The sequence below is a fragment of the Clupea harengus genome, chromosome 16 (assembly GCF_900700415.2).
Source record: "Clupea harengus chromosome 16, Ch_v2.0.2, whole genome shotgun sequence".
NCBI lineage: Eukaryota > Metazoa > Chordata > Actinopteri > Clupeiformes > Clupeidae > Clupea > Clupea harengus.
The window spans coordinates 9566095-9586711 of record NC_045167.1 but is presented as its reverse complement, the minus strand read 5'-3'; the positions used below and the strand labels follow the sequence as shown (position 1 = coordinate 9586711).

Below are 20617 nucleotides of genomic sequence, written 5' to 3'. Positions count from 1 at the left end.
CATCAAGCCTGCGAAACCACCAAATTCTCACCACACAAACACCACAAACTTTCACAGTGCTTTGATTGATAGATACGGACAGCTTCCCCTATGACTCCTTTAAATGGATTTAAGGAATGTGGTTGGTCTGGCCTTCCCAGTGGAGATGTTCGCACTTTGGCAGCTCTGCAGGTGACTCACTGGAGGAAGGAAGAGAGAGGGGGTGTGTGTGTGTGTGTGTGTGTGTGTGTTAACAGGCGGGAAGGAGAGGTTAAATGACTAGTTACGGAGTGTGCTGCTACAGAGTGTTGGACAATGAACAGGTCAAAGCAGGACCATGATGCAGATCTTGTTTTCCTGCCTCAGCAGAAGGAGCAGAGTACAGAGGCCCTTGGGGGACATAAAGCACAGGAGGACAGCGAGGTGTCTACTGCGACGGAAAAGGAAGGTAGGAAGGCTCACTTGGTCTGCTGTCTGTCTCTCTGTCTCTCACTGTCTGTCTGCATGTCCCTGGTATCCCCCTCTCTCACCCCTCCTCTTCTCTCTTTCTCCAGGTGAGACCTCAGTTGTGACTGAAGATGCCAGCGACCAGGAAGACAGGAGAAACAGGTAGGCACATGGCAGAGACAGGCAGCCCTAGCACTCTTCCAGGTGATACCACATGCACACACACACACACACACACACACACACACACACACACACACACACACACACACACACACACACACACAGGATTCTAGTAGCTGACTTGACCTAACCTGACAGAACAGGACTAGACCTGGAATAGATTTGCACCATGGGTCAGGTGGATTGCGATGAATCTCTACAAATGGTTAGATGGAGATATATATATATATATATATATATATAACTGAAATATCCCTATATGTTTGCTTGTTTTAGCTGGAGCCTGTCCGCAAGTGAAAAGGAAATTGAGGTAAGTCTGTGGTGTCGTAATGAGTCCTCATTCCCACCACACAACTTCCTGCCATCAGTGTAACTCTAGGTGCACAGACAGCTTACCAGGCTCACCATAGTTTATCATAGGAGGTATTTCAAAACTTCCGTCTCAGGAACAGAAAGTAAATAGTTCTAGAATGTCCCCAAGTTCAGCTTCACGTTATCTGTGTAAGTTTTGTCTTTTAACTTGGCCACACTTTCACTTTGCTTGACAACATGTCTAAATATATTTCACATGCACCTATTCATGAGCCTTGCATACACATCGAAAGGATGTTTGGGGGTTTTGTGTGTGTGTATACTGTAAAGGAAGTGTGGTATGCCCACATGTGCATTTTCATTAGTGCTTTGGTACATGAGTCAGTGTTGTTATAGATATGCTGTTTCACATGTTGTAGTGCACACAACTTTGTGTGTGTGTATATTGTGTGTGTGTGTGTTCCAACCCTAACCACCCTGCTTCCTCCCTCCTGTCAGACTGAGTTCCACCGCCTGTCTCTGGGCTTCAAGTGTGACATGTTCACCCTGGAGAAGAGGCTGAGGCTGGAGGAGCGCTCCCGCGACCTGGCCGAGGACAACGTCCGCAGGGAAGTGTCCAGCTGCCAGGGCCTGCTGCAGGTGAGCGGAGCGAGGGAGAGGGGGGTGGAAAAGGAGGAGAGAGAGAGAAAAAGAGAGCAGGGTAAAAGACCGAATGATCTACTGCAGGTCAGGGGGGACTGAGGGAAAAAGGGTGGAGAGAGGGATGGAAGGGTAGGGAGGAGAGAGAAAATGGCAATAAAGAGACATGGGTAAAAGAAAAAGGGGGAGGGAGAGATTAGGAAATGGAGAGATTAAAAGAGGAGAGGAGAGAAGTGTCCAACTAGTCTGACTAATGTGGGAGAGGCATGAATGAAACAGATACTGGCTACACAAGGAAGGGAAACGTGTGTTAGAATCCTGACACTGTGGGAGAGATGGATAGAAGTCAAAAGGAGGAGAGAGGAAGATGATGTAGACTTGATGTAGTAGTACTACTCACTTCCCTTTTTTGGCATGATGTGTGTGTACGTGTGCGTGTGTGTGTGCGCACATGCTGAAATTAACTGTATATTGTTGTAATCCGTGTATTGTTCTGCTTATTGTTATAATGTGTCTACGTCAAGGCCCTGTTCTTTGTTTGGGGATGACACTTATACTAAAAAATGTGTGCGTGTGTGTGTGTGTGTGTGTGTGTCCGCATGCCTGTGTTTCATGAGTCTATGCCCAGTCCTTAATCCCTTTATGAGAGGATGACATTGATATGAGTGAGTGTGTGCGTACGTGCGTATGTGTGTGTGTGTGTGTGTGTGCGCATGCGTGTGCGCGCGCATGTGTATGTGCTCGTGTGTGTGTGTGTGTGTGTGTGCTCGTGTATGTGCGCTTACTGTTCTTCTGTGCTCTCCCCAGGCTCTGATCCCGCTCTGTGAGGATGACGGTCAGTCCATGGAGATCATCCATCGGCTGCAGAAGAACCTGGACATCCTCACCCAGTCCATGGTCAGGGTCTCCAGCCGCTCTGAGATGCTTGGTGCCATTCACCAGGTCTGTGGGATTGTTCGTCTGTTTCGGCTTTGTGTGTGTGTGTGTGTGTGTGTGTGTGTGTGTGTGTGTGTGTGTGTGTGTGTGTGTGTGTGTGTGTGTGTGTGAGTGTGTGAAGAGTGAGAAAGTTTATGTAAGATTTAAAGTGTGTGTGAGGGAGAGAGAGAGGGAGGCAGGGAGCATGTGTGTGTGTATATCTGTGTGCATGCGAAGATACCCCCTCAAAACCTAAATATGACCCTTGCTGTGTGCCCTTTAACCCCTGCTGTGTGCCCTTTAACCCCTGCCCCCAACAGGAGAGCCGGATCGGTAGGGCTGTGGAGGTGATGATCCAGCACGTGGAGAACCTGCGCAGGACCTACACTAAGGAACACACCGAGCTTGTGGAGCTCAGGGAGTCAGTCAACCACAATGAGCGCTCCTTCGGGTCACACGGTCACACTGACAGAGGTAACCATGATCGTCAGCTCCATTCCAGAGTCATTTGAACTTTTATTTAACTCTTATTTTTGTCCACCAAATATACCCCCACACATTTCAGTGTCCTGCCCAAGTGTGCCCATGTCCACTGCCTCGGCTGTGATAACCACAGCCACATTCATATAACTGCTGGTCAGCTATTGTCACCTTGAACATTGAGCGCTGTGGATTGAAGCTGTTTGAGAATGATCATCTTTTAAAAGGCATTTAGTATATCCTTACAAAACAAAGAAACCGTTGACCGTGAGATGTCTGTCTCTAAATTTGAAATGAGCAAATCTCACGATACAATTAAATGCATAAAGGTTTAATACTGCATGTGTAATGTTTGGGCACGAACAAATATGCTACTTAGAACCTAACTACGACAATGTTGACGCGTCATGTTTGGTCTTTTCTGTTGTCAACAGATGACTTTAGGAATAAGAAACCGACTGGGTCACAGTACTTCAAGGTAAGTTACGTGAGCTGTAGTTGAAGAGGATAATGTGGCAACAGGTACATTTCACAACAGTGTTTACTCCAAGACGTTGCAGACTGTTATTCCTGAGATTCATTTCGGCATTAACCATAAGTGAGAGTCTTTCTCTAGCTCCTGCCTCTAAAAAGGCTTGTGTTGGTTTTGTTTAAATTACCTTAAATGGAAATGGCTGGGACTGTGCTTCTGTGCTCATTTGACACCAAGCATGTCCAATATAGGAGTCTGAGTTCGTCAGCAAGGGTGTGTGTGTGTGTGTGTGTGATAGAGAGCGAGAGAGTTCAGCAATGCTGATGTGTGTGTGTGTGTGTGTGTGTGTGTGTTGATAATCAAAACTTCCCCATCATGCAGCAGTCTTCCTCGCGCCGGGTCAGCATTGCAGTGATTCCACGCAGCGGTGGAGCAGGGCTTGACATGGTGAGACTAACCCTCGACACAGACACCATGCTCTACATGCATCCACCCACACCCAAACCCCCACACACCTGTGTGTGCCTAACCGTGCCACTTCTTGTGTTCTTTACCCCCCAGCACATACCCACGTGCCACATGTAGTCACACAGCCCCTCGTCACACACTTCCGATGTGTGCCCATTCATTTATTATAAGATAATGGAGACAATATAGTTATCATTTAGTGTAGTATATTTTAGTTTAGAGACAATATAGTTATCATTTAGTGTAGTATAGTTTAGTTTGGAGACAATATAGTTATCATTTAGTGTAGTATATTTTAGTTTAGAGACAATATAGTTATCATTTAGTGTAGTATATTTTAGTTTAGAGACAATATAGTTATCATTTAGTGTAGTATATTTTAGTTTAGAGACAATATAGTTATCATTTAGTGTAGTATATTTTAGTTTAGAGACAATATAGTTATCAGTTAGTGTAGTATAGTTTAGTTTAGAGACAATATAGTTATCATTTAGTGTAGTATATTTTAGTTTAGAGACAATATAGTTATCAGTTAGTGTAGTATATTTTAGTTTAGAGACAATATAGTTATCATTTAGTGTAGTATATTTTAGTTTAGAGACAATATAGTTATCATTTAGTGTAGTATATTTTAGTTTAGAGACAATATAGTTATCATTTAGTGTAGTATATTTTAGTTTAGAGACAATATAGTTATCATTTAGTGTAGTTTAGTTTAGTGTTACGGCTTTCAGTGGGCTAAGTCATTGTGTCTGATGATGATGATGATGATAATAATTTACATATAATATATAATCACATTTATATAGCGCTTCAGAGTTCTCAAAGACGCTTAATAAAATTGAGAAAAGCTCTTGCCTATATGAATGAATATGAATCATCTTCCATGAAGCTCTTTGATTTACCATTGTGTTTGTTTTTAGTGAGACAATTATTTTATAAAAAATTTAAGTTTTTCTAAATGGTTGTATAAAGCATTTTGAATTATTGTGAGCGTATGAACTATGCAAATAAAACTACCCTTGCCTGGATTTGCAAAACAATTTCAATTCAGTTTTATTTCTATTTTATTTACGCAATACCTTAACCTGTCCCTGTAACCTTCTTCCTACAGTCCAGATCCCCGGACTCTGGCGACATGGAAAATGACAAACTATCCAGGAGATCTCCTTGGTATGTATCACACTGACCGCATGTGTTCTACTCATGTGCACTGATGTGTGCTGTGACTTCCATTAGTTGCACTGTTTATTCACTGGAGGTGTGAAAGCAATTGCATTTGTATTGTGGCCTATGCTGTGCAAAGTCGAAAGACAACAATGTGTACAGGAGCCTGCGAGGGTCAAAATCCATGATGTGTGCTGTGAAATGACATGGTTTGCAGGAAAGGAAGCAGCGGTCAGCGTCCGCCGCTGAAGCGTTTCATTAGTTCCGGGGGGTGGCCCGAAACTGAGGGTTCTAGACAAGGTCTTGGATGACTCCCCGTTCGTAAATCGGTAAGGTGTGGCCAGCCCTGACTCTTAACAGGAGCCATCCACTCAGCTCCTCACCCAAAGCAAGGGGGGGGGGGGGGGGGCAAGGCCAGGTTCCAAACAAATAAACCAATAAACATGATGACATGGCAGCTTCACTTACTGGGGAAACCAGAATGTTTCCGCATCTTTGTGAAAGTAACCAGTGATGCATTGAACCTTATCAGAGATAGATGGATAGATATCACTGCCTTGCCTTCAAGGTTGCCCCATCTTGTATTCGTAAGGATACTGTGATCCAACTTACTCACCATACTTTGTAATTGATCTAATTACAAGGCCAATCGTGCGCCATGGCCAGCAGATCAGCAATTTTTTTAAATGTAATGTAAAAGAAAGTGAAAAATCAGTTCCTGGATCCAGCCCTTGATCCGAATCCACTCCAAGATTGAATGGGTTCTTCCTTGGCCCTTGCTCAAACCCCTCCACCAAGTTTGGTAAAAATCAGCTTGGTAACAAACAAACAAAAAAAAAAAAACTGCAACGGAAACATGGGCTTCTTGGCGGAGGTAAGAATACACATTTCATGGGAGCTCAGCAGCATCACTGGTTACTTCATTAGATAAAGTAGAGCTGCCATTTACAAACTGATTTGTGATCAGTTGGAACTGACTTATGCCATGCCACCCTCATTGGAGATACAGGGGCACTGTGCAGGTCTTGGGTCCAGTGACGTGTGGCTGTGTGTGACAGGTTTTGCTTCGACACGGACTCAGAGGAGGAGCGCAAGGAGGAGCCGGTGGTGGAGAGGAGGAAATCCAGCCTCACGGAGCTGGGCATTAAACTCACCTCCCTCATTATGCCCTCAAGATGTTAGTGAGAGGAATACACCGCTCAACTCGCTCTCCCGTGGCCAAGGCGCTTAATGCATTACGTGTGTGTGTGTGTGTGTGTGTTGGCTCGCTCGCTCGCGTGTGAGAGAGAGGAGGAAGTCCAGCCTCACGGAGCCGGGCAACAAACTCGTCTCCCTCTTTATGCCCCTCAAGATGTGCAGACCTCCTGCTGCTGAGATGCTTCACGCGTTATAAACATGTGTGTGTGTGTGAGCGAGAGAGATTATAAAATGGGCATATGAGAAATTATGACTAGTGAAACATGGAGTGTGTGTGTGTGTGTGTGAAGCAGCTTTGTCTCCATTCAGCCAGTGGCTTTCATCTCTTGCAGCTCTTCTAACATGCACAGGGTTGTCCATCTTGCTTCTCAGGCGCACTGCAGTGCTGTTGGGGATCACGTGCATTGAGATCGCTTACATCAAATCTACACACAAATTTCTCAATGATCTCCTCTGGGTTTCCATCGCTTTCCTAATATGTCAACCATTACTCTTCCTTTGTGCTAAGGTCTTGCTTTTGCCAGGTCATTCTGAGCACGTAAGCTCCATGTTCAGGGCCTTGGTTCCCCTTAAAGGTGCACTCGACCTCTGACAATGTGTAGACTAACGTGCTGCCCCCCAATCACTTCAGTAGTTGTTTAAACAACTTAGTGACCCATGTTAGATTGGTCTCCAAACAAAGGGCCTTCCTCTTTAATTCCATTTTTTTAATGTTGAAATTCCATAAATATTCCTGGGTAGAATATGCCAGAGACGTACTGAGTGCACCTTTAACTGCTGAGGACTGATGAGTAATTGCTTTACTGCTCTGCTTCTGCGATTCTGCCACGTACTCCACAACACCTCAGATATGCAGACACAGACGAACCTCTGACTCTTACTTTTGTTTTTTTTCTTCTTTCCCCCCTCCTTCCTATCTTTATGTCCCTCTCTATCTTCTCCACACCCTTCTCTCTCTCTCTCTCTCTTTTTAGCCAAAGCCAGACTCCCAGCCCCACCCTTCCCAGGAGCAGACGGCGCCACCAAGCTCTCCTGAGCCCAGCACCACCACCACCACCACATCCTCTTCCTCATACTTCTCCGCGTGGCGCCCGGGTCTGAGCCGTGGCCTGTGGGTGTGGGTGGCTGTGGTGGTGGTGCTGGCCGGTCTCCTGGCCCTGCTGGCCAGCCTGGTACTGCAGCCCGCGGTGGATGCGGCTCCAGTGGGCACCGGGGACTCCTGGATGACCATCCAGCAGCTGTTGTGGCCCTACACCAGCCTCCGGCACAATGGCCAGCCCCCCGTCTGAGCTGAGTGCCCAAAGGGAGAAGGGATGGACAGTTGGGACAGGCACCACGGGGGGGGGGGGGACCGGACAGTGACCCCCCACCCCAACCTCTTCCCTGCACTACGAGCTACCGGTGCCGCATTCACCACTTTGTGTTTTTTAGTTTACCTGAGTGTGTGTGTGTGTGATGCACCTGAGCTGCAGCAGCAGTATTTTCTGTCTGCGGCTGTGGCATTGTAACTTGCAACACTTATCTCACCTGTCCTTGTTCCGCTCTATGCTCGTCTGCTCTGGTCTGGTTGGATAAACTCAACGTGCTGCGCTGTCCTCTTCCCACCCAAGGAAGGGAGTGCTGCCATGGAAACTGACATGCAATACGGACAAATGACTGTGTAGGCTCCCCTGTTGCCTTGTCGACTTGAGCACACAATAGGCGTATTTGTTGCGTGGTGGCTGGGTGCATTACTGAAGTAAGCACTCTCCATTTCTGCCCCATACACTGCCTCGTTCTTCTCTTAGCAGACAGGAAGTTTGGCTGCCTGATTTTGAAATAATCACTATTTTATTTTCATCGTACCATCTTTTTCTGAATCCAAGATGGCACTTGGGCTTGACAGGAGATGCTGCCTTTTAAGTTCATTTATTTTTTCCTCCACTGACAGATTTTAATAGCAGCTGCTTTTGTAATGCTGCCATTTCCAAGGGGACACTTAATTTATTCTTTTAGCTTTATGTCATTAGAATTAAGAGTGAGGGAGATTTTAAAGACAAGTTTTGTCTTTTATTTTATTTTGGTTTTTTTTGTTACTCTTTGTTACAAGCACAAAATGGTTTTATTTCTTGCTGTGTTAATCACTGTTTTGACTTCATACACTTTTGTATGTTCCAAAGAGGGGGAGACAATGACTTTGCACAATAAAGTAATTAATTGTACTGAGGAGAATAATTCGGTGTCCTATCTGTTTTGCAGGTGCTCCTAGAAGACACACACACTTTTTCTCTCTCTCTCTCTCTCGTGTGTGTGTGTGTCTACACATGTGTAATGATTTATTCTTCTTAACCTGAGTGTTTGTGAGAGTCCCTGTATATGTAGCCATAGATGTTTGTGTGCAAGTATGGAATTTTACATGCGTGTGTGTGAGCCTGTGTGTGTGTGTGTGTGTGTTCAGGTGTATGTGAGCACACGTGTGGCACACAGAAGCCTCTGCACCGTCTCCACGTACAGGTGGTGCGACGCACACACACGCTCTGCCGCCACGGCGCTCAGGCTGTCGCCCATCATGTGCAGGAAGGTGGAGTGGAACTCTGTGTGCGGCGCCAGCTGTGGACTGAAGGTGACGCTGTACTCGCTCATGGCCAGACGCTGACTCCGCTGGGCGCCCAGCAGGTACAAGGACCATGCATCCAGCTTCACTGGCTCCGCCCCCAGCTGCTCACACACCTGGCACGAGGGGAGGACGACGAGGACATGTTAGAAGAAAAACACGCAATTCACACCAAATGCATCAATGAGACCTCACTGATGCATTTCTAACAGTGTCATGCAGCAGAAGCTGGTGTGCTGACTGACTGTCTGTGTATAGCTCAGAGTGACCTCGAGTGAAAGTTGACTTCTGGGTCACGCTTCCTTGTTTTGCATGTTTTACAAACCTGTCGGTCAAGATCTCTGCGTGTGAGGCCCTGTGTCGTGTTTCTCAATGTGCTTGCATTTACATGTATGCAAACTTGAAGCTAGGGTATACATAGCAGGTGCAATTGAGAGGCATATCTACCTTCCACATGGGATGAGGATTCATCGGGCCTATTTGGCAGATTTAGGAGACTAGCAGAGCCTAGTTTACTAATACCATCAGCATCCACTTCAGATTCAAAACCCTTCTGTGGAGCCTAAACAATTCCCAGATTATATCTGGTTTAGTTTGTGCGTCTGTGCCTCTGACAAGGTCCTACTCTCTTTTATTTTGTTTTCCTGTTTGGTGTGTGTGTGTGTACCTGTAATACCAGGCGTGTGTGTGTGTACCTGTAATACCAGGCGTGTGTGTGTGTGTGTGTACCTGTAATACCAGGTGCTCCTGTCCGCACCGTGAATTCCACCGGCTCCAGGAAAAAGCCACCGCTGAGGAGACCAGAGCCATCTGCTCATAGACTGTATGCTCGATCAGCGGGTCCTAACACACACACACACACAGACACACACAGAGACATACACACACACACACACACACACACACACAGAGAGAGAGAGAGGGATGGATCTGAGTGATGCAGATATACACACAGATAGAAAGGTCCCAAATAAACTAGTTTTCCCTCAGCCCTTTCCCTCTGTGTTCTGAAAAGAAAGAGATTGACTGTTCGATTCTGAAAGTGACTCTAGACAGGATTTTTTGGAATAAAGATTGTGAGACGCAGTCTGGTTGCTCTGCGTGTGAACCAGGTGCGGTCTCACCTTGGCGTTGACGCTGACGTACTTGTCGGAGTGCTCGTTGGTGAAGATGCAGATACCTGCACTGGTCACGGCCTTCTGCAGCGCCGACACGCTCATCCACTGGCCCAGGATGTGGGTTGGTGTGTTCTCGTCTTCCGTCTGAAGCATGCACTGGTTACCCTGGCAACACGCAATCAATTATAAGTGGGGAATGACGACATGCCAAACGTGTGTGTGTCCAATCCAAATCCTCTGCGTTTACATTCACCATTTGTCATTTGGCGGGAAAGTTTACCCAACATTAACAGATCTCAACATTACAGATCTCAAGCACTCAGAGGTTTTATTTTGAAATATTCTATGCTTTGTCAGGGGTACATATAAACACATTCACATACACAAACTACCCATTAACACCACCAACCCTACTCTAGACTGGAATTAAAGTCATAAAGCCAAAGCTTTTTTCTGGGTACCACACAATTAATCCTATTCACTGTTATCCGAAATGAGAACACCTGTCATTAACAGAAGTCCTTCCATGAGTATACAGTTAGGTCATGCAAACACCCTGATAAACTATCACATAAAATTTGCCTTTTGGCTCTTTAAAGCCCCATGCAACACAGTGAGGGCATGCAGAGCTCTCTGTGTGTGTTCTCTGTGAATGTGACTAATGATGGCTCTGTTAATAAGTGCTATTAAAAATAAAAGGTCTGCTTCCCTAGCAACCATAATGAAGCCGATACCTGCTTCAAAGCACATTCATGAGCTAGTGGTAACTGCGTCATTTCATGCTATTTGAGTGCCAAACTAAAAACAGTTGGCTTGGCTTGCTAAGTCGCATTTGTGCTTGCTCCAGGTGGGTTCAGCCCCTGGGCTCTGTAAAGCGCCTGGAGACAATTGTATTGTTATTGTTAATTGAATGGAATGGAATGGAAGATAATGGGGCTGACTCCATGTGAGCACACGTAAAAAGTAAATGCACTGGTCACTATCCCCATAGAAGAAGACATAGACAAAAATGTGCACAACCATATGCAGGGAACTAAGATTAAGCTAAGGTGCTGACACTAAGGTGCTTCAGAGGGACTTGATAAGCTGTCTGAATTTCCCAAAAGCACAACACAGCAACCCTTGATCATCTTAGCTTTCGAGCATGTAAAACTAGTCATGGCCACTAGGGGGCACTCTCCTTGATGGTAGTTTTGCAGAGACCAGAAATTACTTTTGGGTTGTTTAGAAAATTTCAAATGCCATTCAAACTTTTAACAATCTAGTCAATATTTCACCACCGTGACCTCCAGATACTCCTGTGGCCTAACTGGTAGAACCAGGACTAAGTTTAAGGTAATGCGTTAAATATCCAAGGGCCACACACACTAAATGGAAAATCCACAAGTGCAGAAAGAAAAAAAACATATTGTGTTTAAACAAATGGCTAAACCTTTTGCACACTACAGCACATCGGTCCATGCAGGCTATGTGCGCCTACCTTGATGGTGATGCTGACTTCTATGAGGGCCCCGGTGATGCTGAGCAGGGCCAAGTCCTGGCCCAAGGGCCTCAGCTCCCAGTCCTGGAAGGGCATGTTAGCGTACAAGTCCTGCATGAGTGTGAAGGTGTAGAAGGCGTCCATGCTAAAGGAGAGGCTCCTCGTTGACTCGTCGTACAAGACCTCACTGATGCAGTCGTCGATCTTCCAGTGCTGGTCTAGAGGGACGTCATGCGCATCAGAAATCCCATTAGAGAGAAACCAACACAATGACCATATGCAATCATTTTTTTCGCGGATAATCATGCTGGTAAAGGCATTTCTTCTTGTATGATTATACAACATGACACAAGTGAGAGTGAGGTTCGTAAAAGGATATCGCCAAGGCTGTGATTCAGCCGTAGGCATGAGGCCTCTTGTTCAATCACAAATCAATATTTGATCCCAGCTAACTAATCCCAAAAATGATGGGGTGTTTAAATGACATAATCAAGCACACCATTGCTTGATTGTCAGACCTTGTGTAGAGGTAGGTACGTCACTATCTCCTTCACGCAAGCCTCGGTCTACCTCACCTGTGGGGTCCCAGCGCGCCACCTGGGGGTCCTCCAGGAAGATGACAGAGTCAGGCAGCGTGACAGACACCTCGACCGGGGGGCAGGAGAGGGCGATGCTCTCGTCCAGCCTGCCTGAGGTGGAGCTGTGGAGAGGGGTCTGCTCTGAGGGGTAGGGGAACACCTGCAGGCCTGTGTCCAGCAACTGAGGAGGTGACGGGGCAGAGACAAGTAGTGACAAACCCCCAGTGTCAGAGCGTGGAGCTACGCTAATCATGATGTCTGCTGTATTTCTGTTCTTAACAACAAGAATCATTCTGTTGTATTGCTCTTATGGAGTTAAAAAAAAAGAATTGACGCCTCCAGGGAGAAAAGAAATATATCATATCAAACTAATACAATTCAGATTTATTCACTGTCATCGTTCTCCTCCATTGCTATTTTAGTAACTACAGAAATGCTACCTATCATGGGAAAAGAACGTTCTCACTGGCTGTAAGCCCACTAGAATGCTTGGTGCATCTATGCAGCTCAAGAAGTACATCTGCATACTTATGATCTTACGGCAGGGGTCACAAACCCTCTCCTCCGTCGCTATTTTAGTATCTACAGAAATGCTACCTATCATGGATGCATGCTTATGGCAGGGGTCACTGTCCAATCTCATTCTGTTAGTCTATTAATCTAAACACACTGCACTCCCCGTAGACCATCTCCACACTTAAACCCACAAGGGATTTTTCTGGAATATTCCGGAGGCAGGTTAAAAGGTCCTGCGTTCTCACCTGTCTGATCTCCCAGCCACAGAGCGAGTGAGCCTGAGGTGGCAGGTGGAACACGTCAAAGTAGAAGACGCCCCCCAGAGAGGTGAACTGGTGCAGGTCCACCACACTCCCCGCCGGGCTGTCATTCGCCGGGTCGACCGCCGGGGCAGAGGAATCACCCTCGCCTGTCCCATAGGAAGACAAGAGGGTGTTTGGTCAACACTGTGTGGTCACTGACATGACTAGACTAAATCATTTAATTTCACCTTAACTACGTTAAAGTGTTCAAGTAGCACAACTGATTGATGGGAAAAGAAGCCTAAAAGCTGATTGGCTCGTGGGTTTAGGTCTCAATGCACTTATAAAATATTCTTCCAGTCATTGTGGCTGTCAATGACAGTGGCTGCTTAGAGATTCAAATTATGTTTAAGAGATTACTACGTATGTGGTTTCTGGGTGCTGATGCTGTGCATGCTGTCCCTCTTTCTCTATCTCTCCCTCTATCTATCTCTCCCTTTCTATCTATCTCTCCATCTCTATCTGTCTCCCACTCTCTCTATCTCTCCATCTCTATCTATCTCTCCCTCTCTCTCTCTCTCTCTCCATCTCTATCTATCTCTCCCTCCCTCTCTCTCTCTCTCTATCTCTCCATCTCTATCTATCTCTCCATCTCTCTCTATCCCTCCCTCTCTCTCTAGCTCTCCATCTCTATCTATCTCTCCCTCTCTCTCTATCCCTCCCTCTCTATCTATCTCTCCATCTCTATCTATCTCTCCATCTCTATCTATCTATCTTTCCCTCTCTCTATCCTCCCTCTCTCTCTATCTCTCCATCCCCTATCTCTTCTATCTCTCTCTATCTCTCTCTATCCCTCCCTCCTCTCTCTCTATCTCTCTATCTCTCATCTCTTCTATCCCTCCCTCTCTCTATCTCTCCATCTCTCCCTCTATCTCTATCCCTCCCTCTCTCTCTATCTCTCCATCTCTATCTATCTCTCCCTCTATCTCTATCCCTCCCTCTCTATCCCTCCCTCTCCCTCTATCTCTATCCCTCTCTCTCTATCTCTCCATCTCTCTCTATCCCTCCCTCTCTCTCTATCTCTCCATCTCTATCTATCTCTCCCTCTCTCTCTATCCCTCCCTCTCTCTCTATCTCTCCATCTCTATCTATCTCTCCATCTCTCTCTATCTCTCCATCTCTCTCTATCCCTCCCTCTCTCTCCATCTCTATCTATCTCTCCCTCTATTTCTCCCTCTCTCCATCTCTATCTATCTCTCCCTCTATCTCTATCCCTCCCTCTCTCCCTCTCTCCATCTCTATCTATCTCTCCCTCTATCCCTCCATCTCTCTATCTATCGATCTATCTATACACCTCTCTGTCCCTCTGAGCGCTCACTCACCGGAGTCTACACCCTCCACCATGGTATTTATCTCCTCAGGGTCATTCCCATCTACTGGCTTCAGTGGAGCGCTCTTCCTGTCGTCTTTCCCAGACTGAATACTGATAGCACTCTGCAACACACACACACACACACACACACACACACACACACACACACGCACTTAGGTCGCACACCTGACAATCTGAGACAAAAATGCACTCACACTCAGATACGTGAGCACACACATGCCTGCAAACTCCTGAGTCTAGAAAGTGCCACCATCCAGTCATTCATTCATTCATTCATTCATTCATGAATCCATCCATATACTACACACCTTCCTGCCCTCTGATTTCAGTGACAGTACTTCAGCCTCTTCCCCCGGGAGGGCGCTCTCTCTCCACCCCCTCCCCCTCTCTTTCCAGGGCAGCAGCGGGGGTGTCAGCGGGCCCCTGAGGCTCCTGGTCGCCCGCGGCAACACTGGCGAAAGAGCTGCGTGAGCACAGCGCCGTTGGTCGGCTCAGGTGAGACAGGTGATCGAAGTGCGTGTGCAAGATGCAGACGGCCACATCGCTCACGGCCAGTTGCTTGGGCAGCTTGAAGCCCAGCTGCACCTCCTGGAAGTCAAAGCCTTTAAACCTGAGGAAGACACAGAAAACCCCACAGGCATAACTATGGTTCAGTTCAGCCCTTTAAAGTGCCAATGCATCCAGATGTATTAGATGAAGTGCAGTGCATGTACTGTCAAAGTTCAAATTCTCTCTGTTAATGTAAAATGTCCAACCTCCATACGTGCACTTGCACTGTGTAAGTCTTAAATCAAAAAGTAATGCGTTGTTCTGAGGTCTGTCCAGTTTACAGTGGGTGGAGAAAACTAAAATCATACCATACACCTTTACAAAAAAAAACCTTCTCGTTTCAAGAGAGCACTTTTATTACATAGAATATACCTAGGGTTCTTGTTCAGGTTAGCCCAAAGACACAAAGTGATGTTCTTCTCCTGGACCACCATTTGCATATTCCCTGTTTCGATGTCTGATTTAGTGTTTGCCAACTGGATGCAGAAAACAAACAAGTAATAACACATTAAATTCTGTGAGCAGAGGATGGATATTTCAGGTGTAAATAGACTGTCTGAAGAGAAGTTTGACATGTATAATGTTTAAAAATATATATATGTATGTTTTAAGAGATATATACTATACCATAAGCCTGTATCCTGGTCATTATTATGTGCTAATATCTTTCACGGTAGATAAAATGTAATGTGTGAAGATCTGATGAAAACTTGAATGGTTTAAATGTTGCAGTCAAATACTTAGAGCATAAGTGTGAAGAAATTAAGTTTTTCCAGCACCTTGAGGAGATCTTCAGTGATGAGGTTGTATTTTGTGTGGACCAGCTCCTGGAGTGACACCATCGTCTCCTTGTACTGGAGCACCTCCTTCGGCTCCGGTTGGTCGGCCAAAAGACCCTCCAGCTCATCAATGAGCTGCAGAAGGGAGATGTCCCATGTTAACATGAAACAGCATGTCTCATGTTAACTATACTACTTCTACTATAGCTAGTGTACTACGTGGACATGCAAGCATGCCTCATAGACGGTCCCTATTATACTATAGCTACTGTCCTATGCCTCATATACAGTCCCTGTTATACTATAGCTACTGTCCTATGCAAGCATGCCTCACAGACAGTCCCTATTATACTATAGCTACTGTCCTATGCCTCATATACAGTCCCTGTTATACTATAGCTACTGTCTTATGCAAGCATGCCTCACAGACAGTCCCTATTATACTATAGCTACTGTCCTATTTTAGCATGAGCATGTACGTATGTGTCAGGTACTGTCCCTGCAACACTATAGTTACTGAACCATGTTATCATTAACAAGCATGCCTCATGAGCTCACTATGTTGATACTAATCAGAGACTATAATAATTCTACATGTATTGTTAAATGCTAAATAAAATGATATGTCATTTTTAAAGCCTGCCTTTTAGTTTTTGGGGGTGTTTTCTTCTCTCATCTATTTACTACTTTGTCTTACCTGATTTGCAAACTGCATATTGTAATTATTTTAACACAGTTATCTTCAATGTTAGTTACGACAGTCAGTGACATATCTCAGTGAGATAATGGCGCCAGTGTACAGGCCCCTGGTTTGTTATGTTGATGAGCTGCTGGTGGTCAGATGAGGTGTTTTTACCTGCAGCGCCAGGTCACACTGCTGCATGATCTTTTGGCCCTGAGTCTCACGGTCCTCCCGCCACAGCGCGATGAAGGTGTTGATCTCCTGCAGCACCGAGGGGTCTGGGGTGCCATCGCAACGCATGTAACGCTCCCACTGCACACACACGGCAGACGCTTACAAAACTGATCTGATATGTGTGTGTGTGCGTGTGTATGTAGGTATGGGCAAGGACTACTACTACTAAGATATTCTCTTAGGGCATACATAGCTGTGCAGACTAAAGGTTTTTAAGGTTCTTTCAAATTGTTGTATTTGTATATGTTCACAGGTTTGAGCATAGGTTGCCTAGATGTATTAGAAAATACCCAGATAAGTGACAACAGTGTATTCTGAACAATAAAGGGCACAGCTTCAAAGCAACTGATAGAGTCTGGTGAAGGTACCTTGGCTTTTTCCCTCGATTCAGCTTCCCATTTAGTGACTGCAGTGTGGTTTTCCTCCAGCAGATGGCGCAGTTCATTTAGCTCATCCTCTCTGCGTTCCTTGTCCTGTCGGAGGCTTCACACTAGAATCATTTACACTAACTCAAACCTGCCTCAAACATCATCTGTTAAATTTACATCCAATAACACCATAATTATATATTATTCCAATTGTCATTTTAATTAGCTGAACACTAAAATTATAAATAACATTATTAGATATAATAAATAAAATTAATAAATATAAATTATGAGGGATTGATCTTTTCCTCCACATACAAGCCGATTCTTGATGATTCTTGCATTCTTTCTACCACAGAACAATACATTCTTAGGCCTCAGCCGAAGTGTTAAAGGTGCATTCATCCATGGAAATCCATGCTTTTCATCATATTCAGTGAAATTCTCTGTATGTTCGTCTAGCTCAGATCCCTTGAGCTCCAGCTACTGCTGCCCCTGCTCCCAGCAGACCATATGTTGTACACACGCTACACTCACATACAAAATATATGCTGCATTGTATATGAATTATAGGCTGAATCATTCTATTTTATTTTATTCTTCTTTTGTTTACCTCTGAATATATGCGTGCGTGAATGTGAATGGATGCACACTAACACAACTTTCACACCATCCATGAACCTCAGTACGTTCACCTCAACTATGGAGATTATACTAGAACGGAAACGCGGTGCATGGATCAAACAAATCACCAGAGAGAGCTGAACAGTCCAAGTAAGACTAGCCTTTTTAACAGAGAGTGCTTCTCATGTCCTTAGGTATCCACTCAAATGCAACTCTGATGGCCAGTGGATGACTGTCACCTTTACATTTACATTTACATTTAGTCATTTGTCCAAAGCGACGTACAAGGGAGAGAACAGTCAAGCTAAGAGCAATAAAAAAACCTGGTGTAACATAAATACTACTTTACATAGAAATAGAAAAACGACCTAGAAGGAAAAAGAAGTGCAGGAATGTAACGCTGAAGTGCAAGTTAAGCGCTAGTCAGTAAGGAAGGGAGGTGCTCTCTGAAGAGTTGGGTCTTCAAAAGCTTCTTGAAGGTAGAGAGGGACGTCCCTGCTCTGGTAGTACTAGGCAGTTCGTTCCACCAACGTGGAACTACAAATGAGAATAGTCTGGATTGCCGTGCTTGACAGACGGCAGTGCCAACCTTGAGCTCCAGTCTCTCTGCTCCTCCTGCTCTGGGTTGTCTCTCCTCTTCTCCTGCTCCTCTTGTTCCGCCACCAGACGAGCCTCTCTGGGGAAGACACACGTGCACATGTTACACACACACACACACACACAACATTCACACACTGCTTACGCTGCATTATTACAACACTCAATACAGGGTACAACCCACATTAATGAGAAATGTTTTAAACTGCTATGTCATCCTTCACCATTATATAATCCCTGATTCTACAATGTGCCACATAGAACACTTGTCAGTGACATCACATATTCTACATCATGCACACTCAAGCAGGATATACAAAAAATACATATACACACTGTCCACTGACTCCACTCGCACCACACAATATACCTTATGCTTTTGACACACAAACCAACATTTACATCCCAAAGGCCTTCCTCACTCCATTAGACACACACACACTGGGTCCTAGTAGTATGAAGTCGACATAAGATGTCTGATAATGTAATTATGCAATACTCCCTAGGCAGTCAACTGCCACAGGAGACGTACCCTCTTCCTTCTGTTTGCGTTCATCCTCCTCTCTCTGTAGCTTATCCCTCTCCGCTTTGCTCAGCTTGCCTCCTTTCTTTTTGGCAGACTATATAAATAAGTTGTACATCAGCAACATTTCATGAGAGAGCTGGAATCGAAAGGGCGCTGGCGTGGAAAACTCACGCCTCTGAAGTGATTCTAACGCTACCAGCTGGCTAACGTTTGTCAGTTAGTAACTGCATCACAACGAAAGGCATAACTGAAAAAGGGCAGCAACGGAAATTTAAATAAATAATTAAGGATCACAATTTGTGTAGTTAGCTTAAACAGATTCTGACTATCATAGCTGGTTAACGATAGATGATAGCTGACAACTTTATGCTGAGTAAATTACAGGTCACTGACTTTCTGGCCTCCGTGGACTATGATACAAAAGTTCCATTACTTTCGCTACTAATAAGAAGAAGGAGAAAGATAAGAATGGTTTGTAAGTACGTTTATATTCTATTGTTTGACTGCAAGAACTTGTTGGGTGATAGCGTATCTTACCATACTTCTGACTTTCTTGCAACTCGGGTGTGTCTGTTGCTATAGTAACCCTTCATGCAGACATACAGAAACACACTTTACTGTTTCAATCGTTTTCCTCTTGTCGTTTATTTTTAGATATTTGCATTGGAATTTTGTGCGTTATATAGATGCTTTGTTTTTGGTCCAGTCAATCTTACCGTTATTATTTCCAGTATTATCATTCCAGCTAGGTTACTCTAGTTAAGAAAGGGAAGCCATCTGATTGGCTTTTGCTTATGACGTTTAATGTACGCCGCATCACATTGCAAAATAACACCGTTATGTTAACGTTATCCGTAAACATAGAACATCACCCTTGTAAGGTGGTGTGTATTCTCGGATGAACTTCAGACCCAAAAGGTGAGATTGTGTGTCCTGTCAAAAAAACGGGCTGGCTATAAGGTAATTTTTCACCGACTCTGTTAAATGCTGCGCATTCATCAGCAGTGAACATGAGTTACCAGCCACGTTAGCTGGCTATCGCTATCGCTAGCTATGGTGTGGTTTGTTGAGATGACGTTAATGTAAGAGCTTGCACTTACACCTTGATTTAGATTTAGGCAGTAGTCATATCCAGGAATGTACAAAGTACAGATGCAGTGGACGAACTGGATTTTGTTCGTGTTGTCGTTCGTTGCCTTCTTTCCCGTAACAGTGTCATTAGCTAGAACAATGTTAAAAATAGCAACGCTAGCCAGACAGCTAACGTGGACAGAGTAGCTACCTAGTAAGAAGGTCACTGTGCAGGGTCGTGAACTTCACACAGTCTCTATTTCAAGTGCAGTTCTGTTCAGAACAGAGGAAAGTAATTGCCCAGGTTTGACAGCGTTGGTTGCCTTTGGAATCAAAAGGCGGTTCTCTTTAATACCTGTTTATTGTTCTCTGTTGCCGTCAGTACATCAGACCCATCCCTAGAACAGAGACCATGACCAACCCACTCAGGGGACAAGTGATCAGGTTGTACAAAACTGTAAGTGTCTATCCTAACGCCACAATAAGAAATGTTACCACAATCAATGATACTCTAGTCTTCTTGTTGATTTTAACAGCCCTGCGCAATTCTTGCCTCCCACCTTAAGTTGCTGTACCTGGGCGAGATTACCCTCAAGGCTTTACATTCTTTAGGGAACGTCTGAAGACGGCGTTTATGAAGAACAAAGATGTCACAGACCCAGAGAAGATTAAAAAGCTTCTTGCCCGTGGGGACTTTGTCATCAAGGAAATCGAGGCCCTCTATTTTCTTAGGAAGTACAGGGCAATGAAGAAACGCTACTATGACCCTGAAAACCCTCAACCCTGAAACTACAGTTTATAAGGCTGATGTCACCTGGCATCAGTATCAGTACAAGTCAGTGGCATCCATCCACAAACAGTTTGAAAGTAAACTGTATTCAAATGAGGACTGTGCTGTGAGCACTTTGTTACTGAGTAAAGTTGCTGACAGAAGTTCAGCTCTAGCAGAGGGACATTTCCCCTTGACAGAAGAGACTGTAAACATCATGCTGCACTAAGTGTCATATT

General features: G+C 44.9%; 2 protein-coding genes across 2 annotated transcripts in view; one reads left to right on the top strand and one right to left on the bottom strand.

Moving 5' to 3' along the window:
* lrmp (lymphoid-restricted membrane protein) overlaps nucleotides 1-8473 on the top strand; it is a 33941-nt gene extending 25468 nt beyond the window's left edge. Inside the window, 14 exon segments of the mRNA XM_042710156.1 lie at nucleotides 73-171; nucleotides 349-427; nucleotides 534-588; nucleotides 886-919; nucleotides 1420-1560; nucleotides 2368-2502; nucleotides 2796-2949; nucleotides 3390-3433; nucleotides 3812-3874; nucleotides 5010-5068; nucleotides 5280-5362; nucleotides 6144-6239; nucleotides 6784-6797; nucleotides 7234-8473. Coding sequence (XP_042566090.1) covers nucleotides 73-171; nucleotides 349-427; nucleotides 534-588; nucleotides 886-919; nucleotides 1420-1560; nucleotides 2368-2502; nucleotides 2796-2949; nucleotides 3390-3433; nucleotides 3812-3874; nucleotides 5010-5068; nucleotides 5280-5362; nucleotides 6144-6239; nucleotides 6784-6797; nucleotides 7234-7548 — 1371 coding nt within the window. The 3' untranslated portion in view covers nucleotides 7549-8473.
* A 219-nt stretch (nucleotides 8474-8692) lies between these two features.
* dnai7 (dynein axonemal intermediate chain 7) lies at nucleotides 8693-20311 on the bottom strand. Its single transcript, XM_042710155.1, is given in 18 exon segments — nucleotides 8693-8968; nucleotides 9582-9695; nucleotides 9977-10135; nucleotides 11451-11668; nucleotides 12026-12209; nucleotides 12790-12953; nucleotides 14169-14280; nucleotides 14488-14564; nucleotides 14566-14789; nucleotides 15101-15204; nucleotides 15508-15642; nucleotides 16364-16501; nucleotides 16792-16896; nucleotides 18005-18018; nucleotides 18021-18089; nucleotides 18545-18632; nucleotides 19965-20120; nucleotides 20294-20311. Coding segments are annotated over 18 exon segments (2355 nt in total).
* Between the last annotated feature and the right edge of the window lie 306 nt (nucleotides 20312-20617).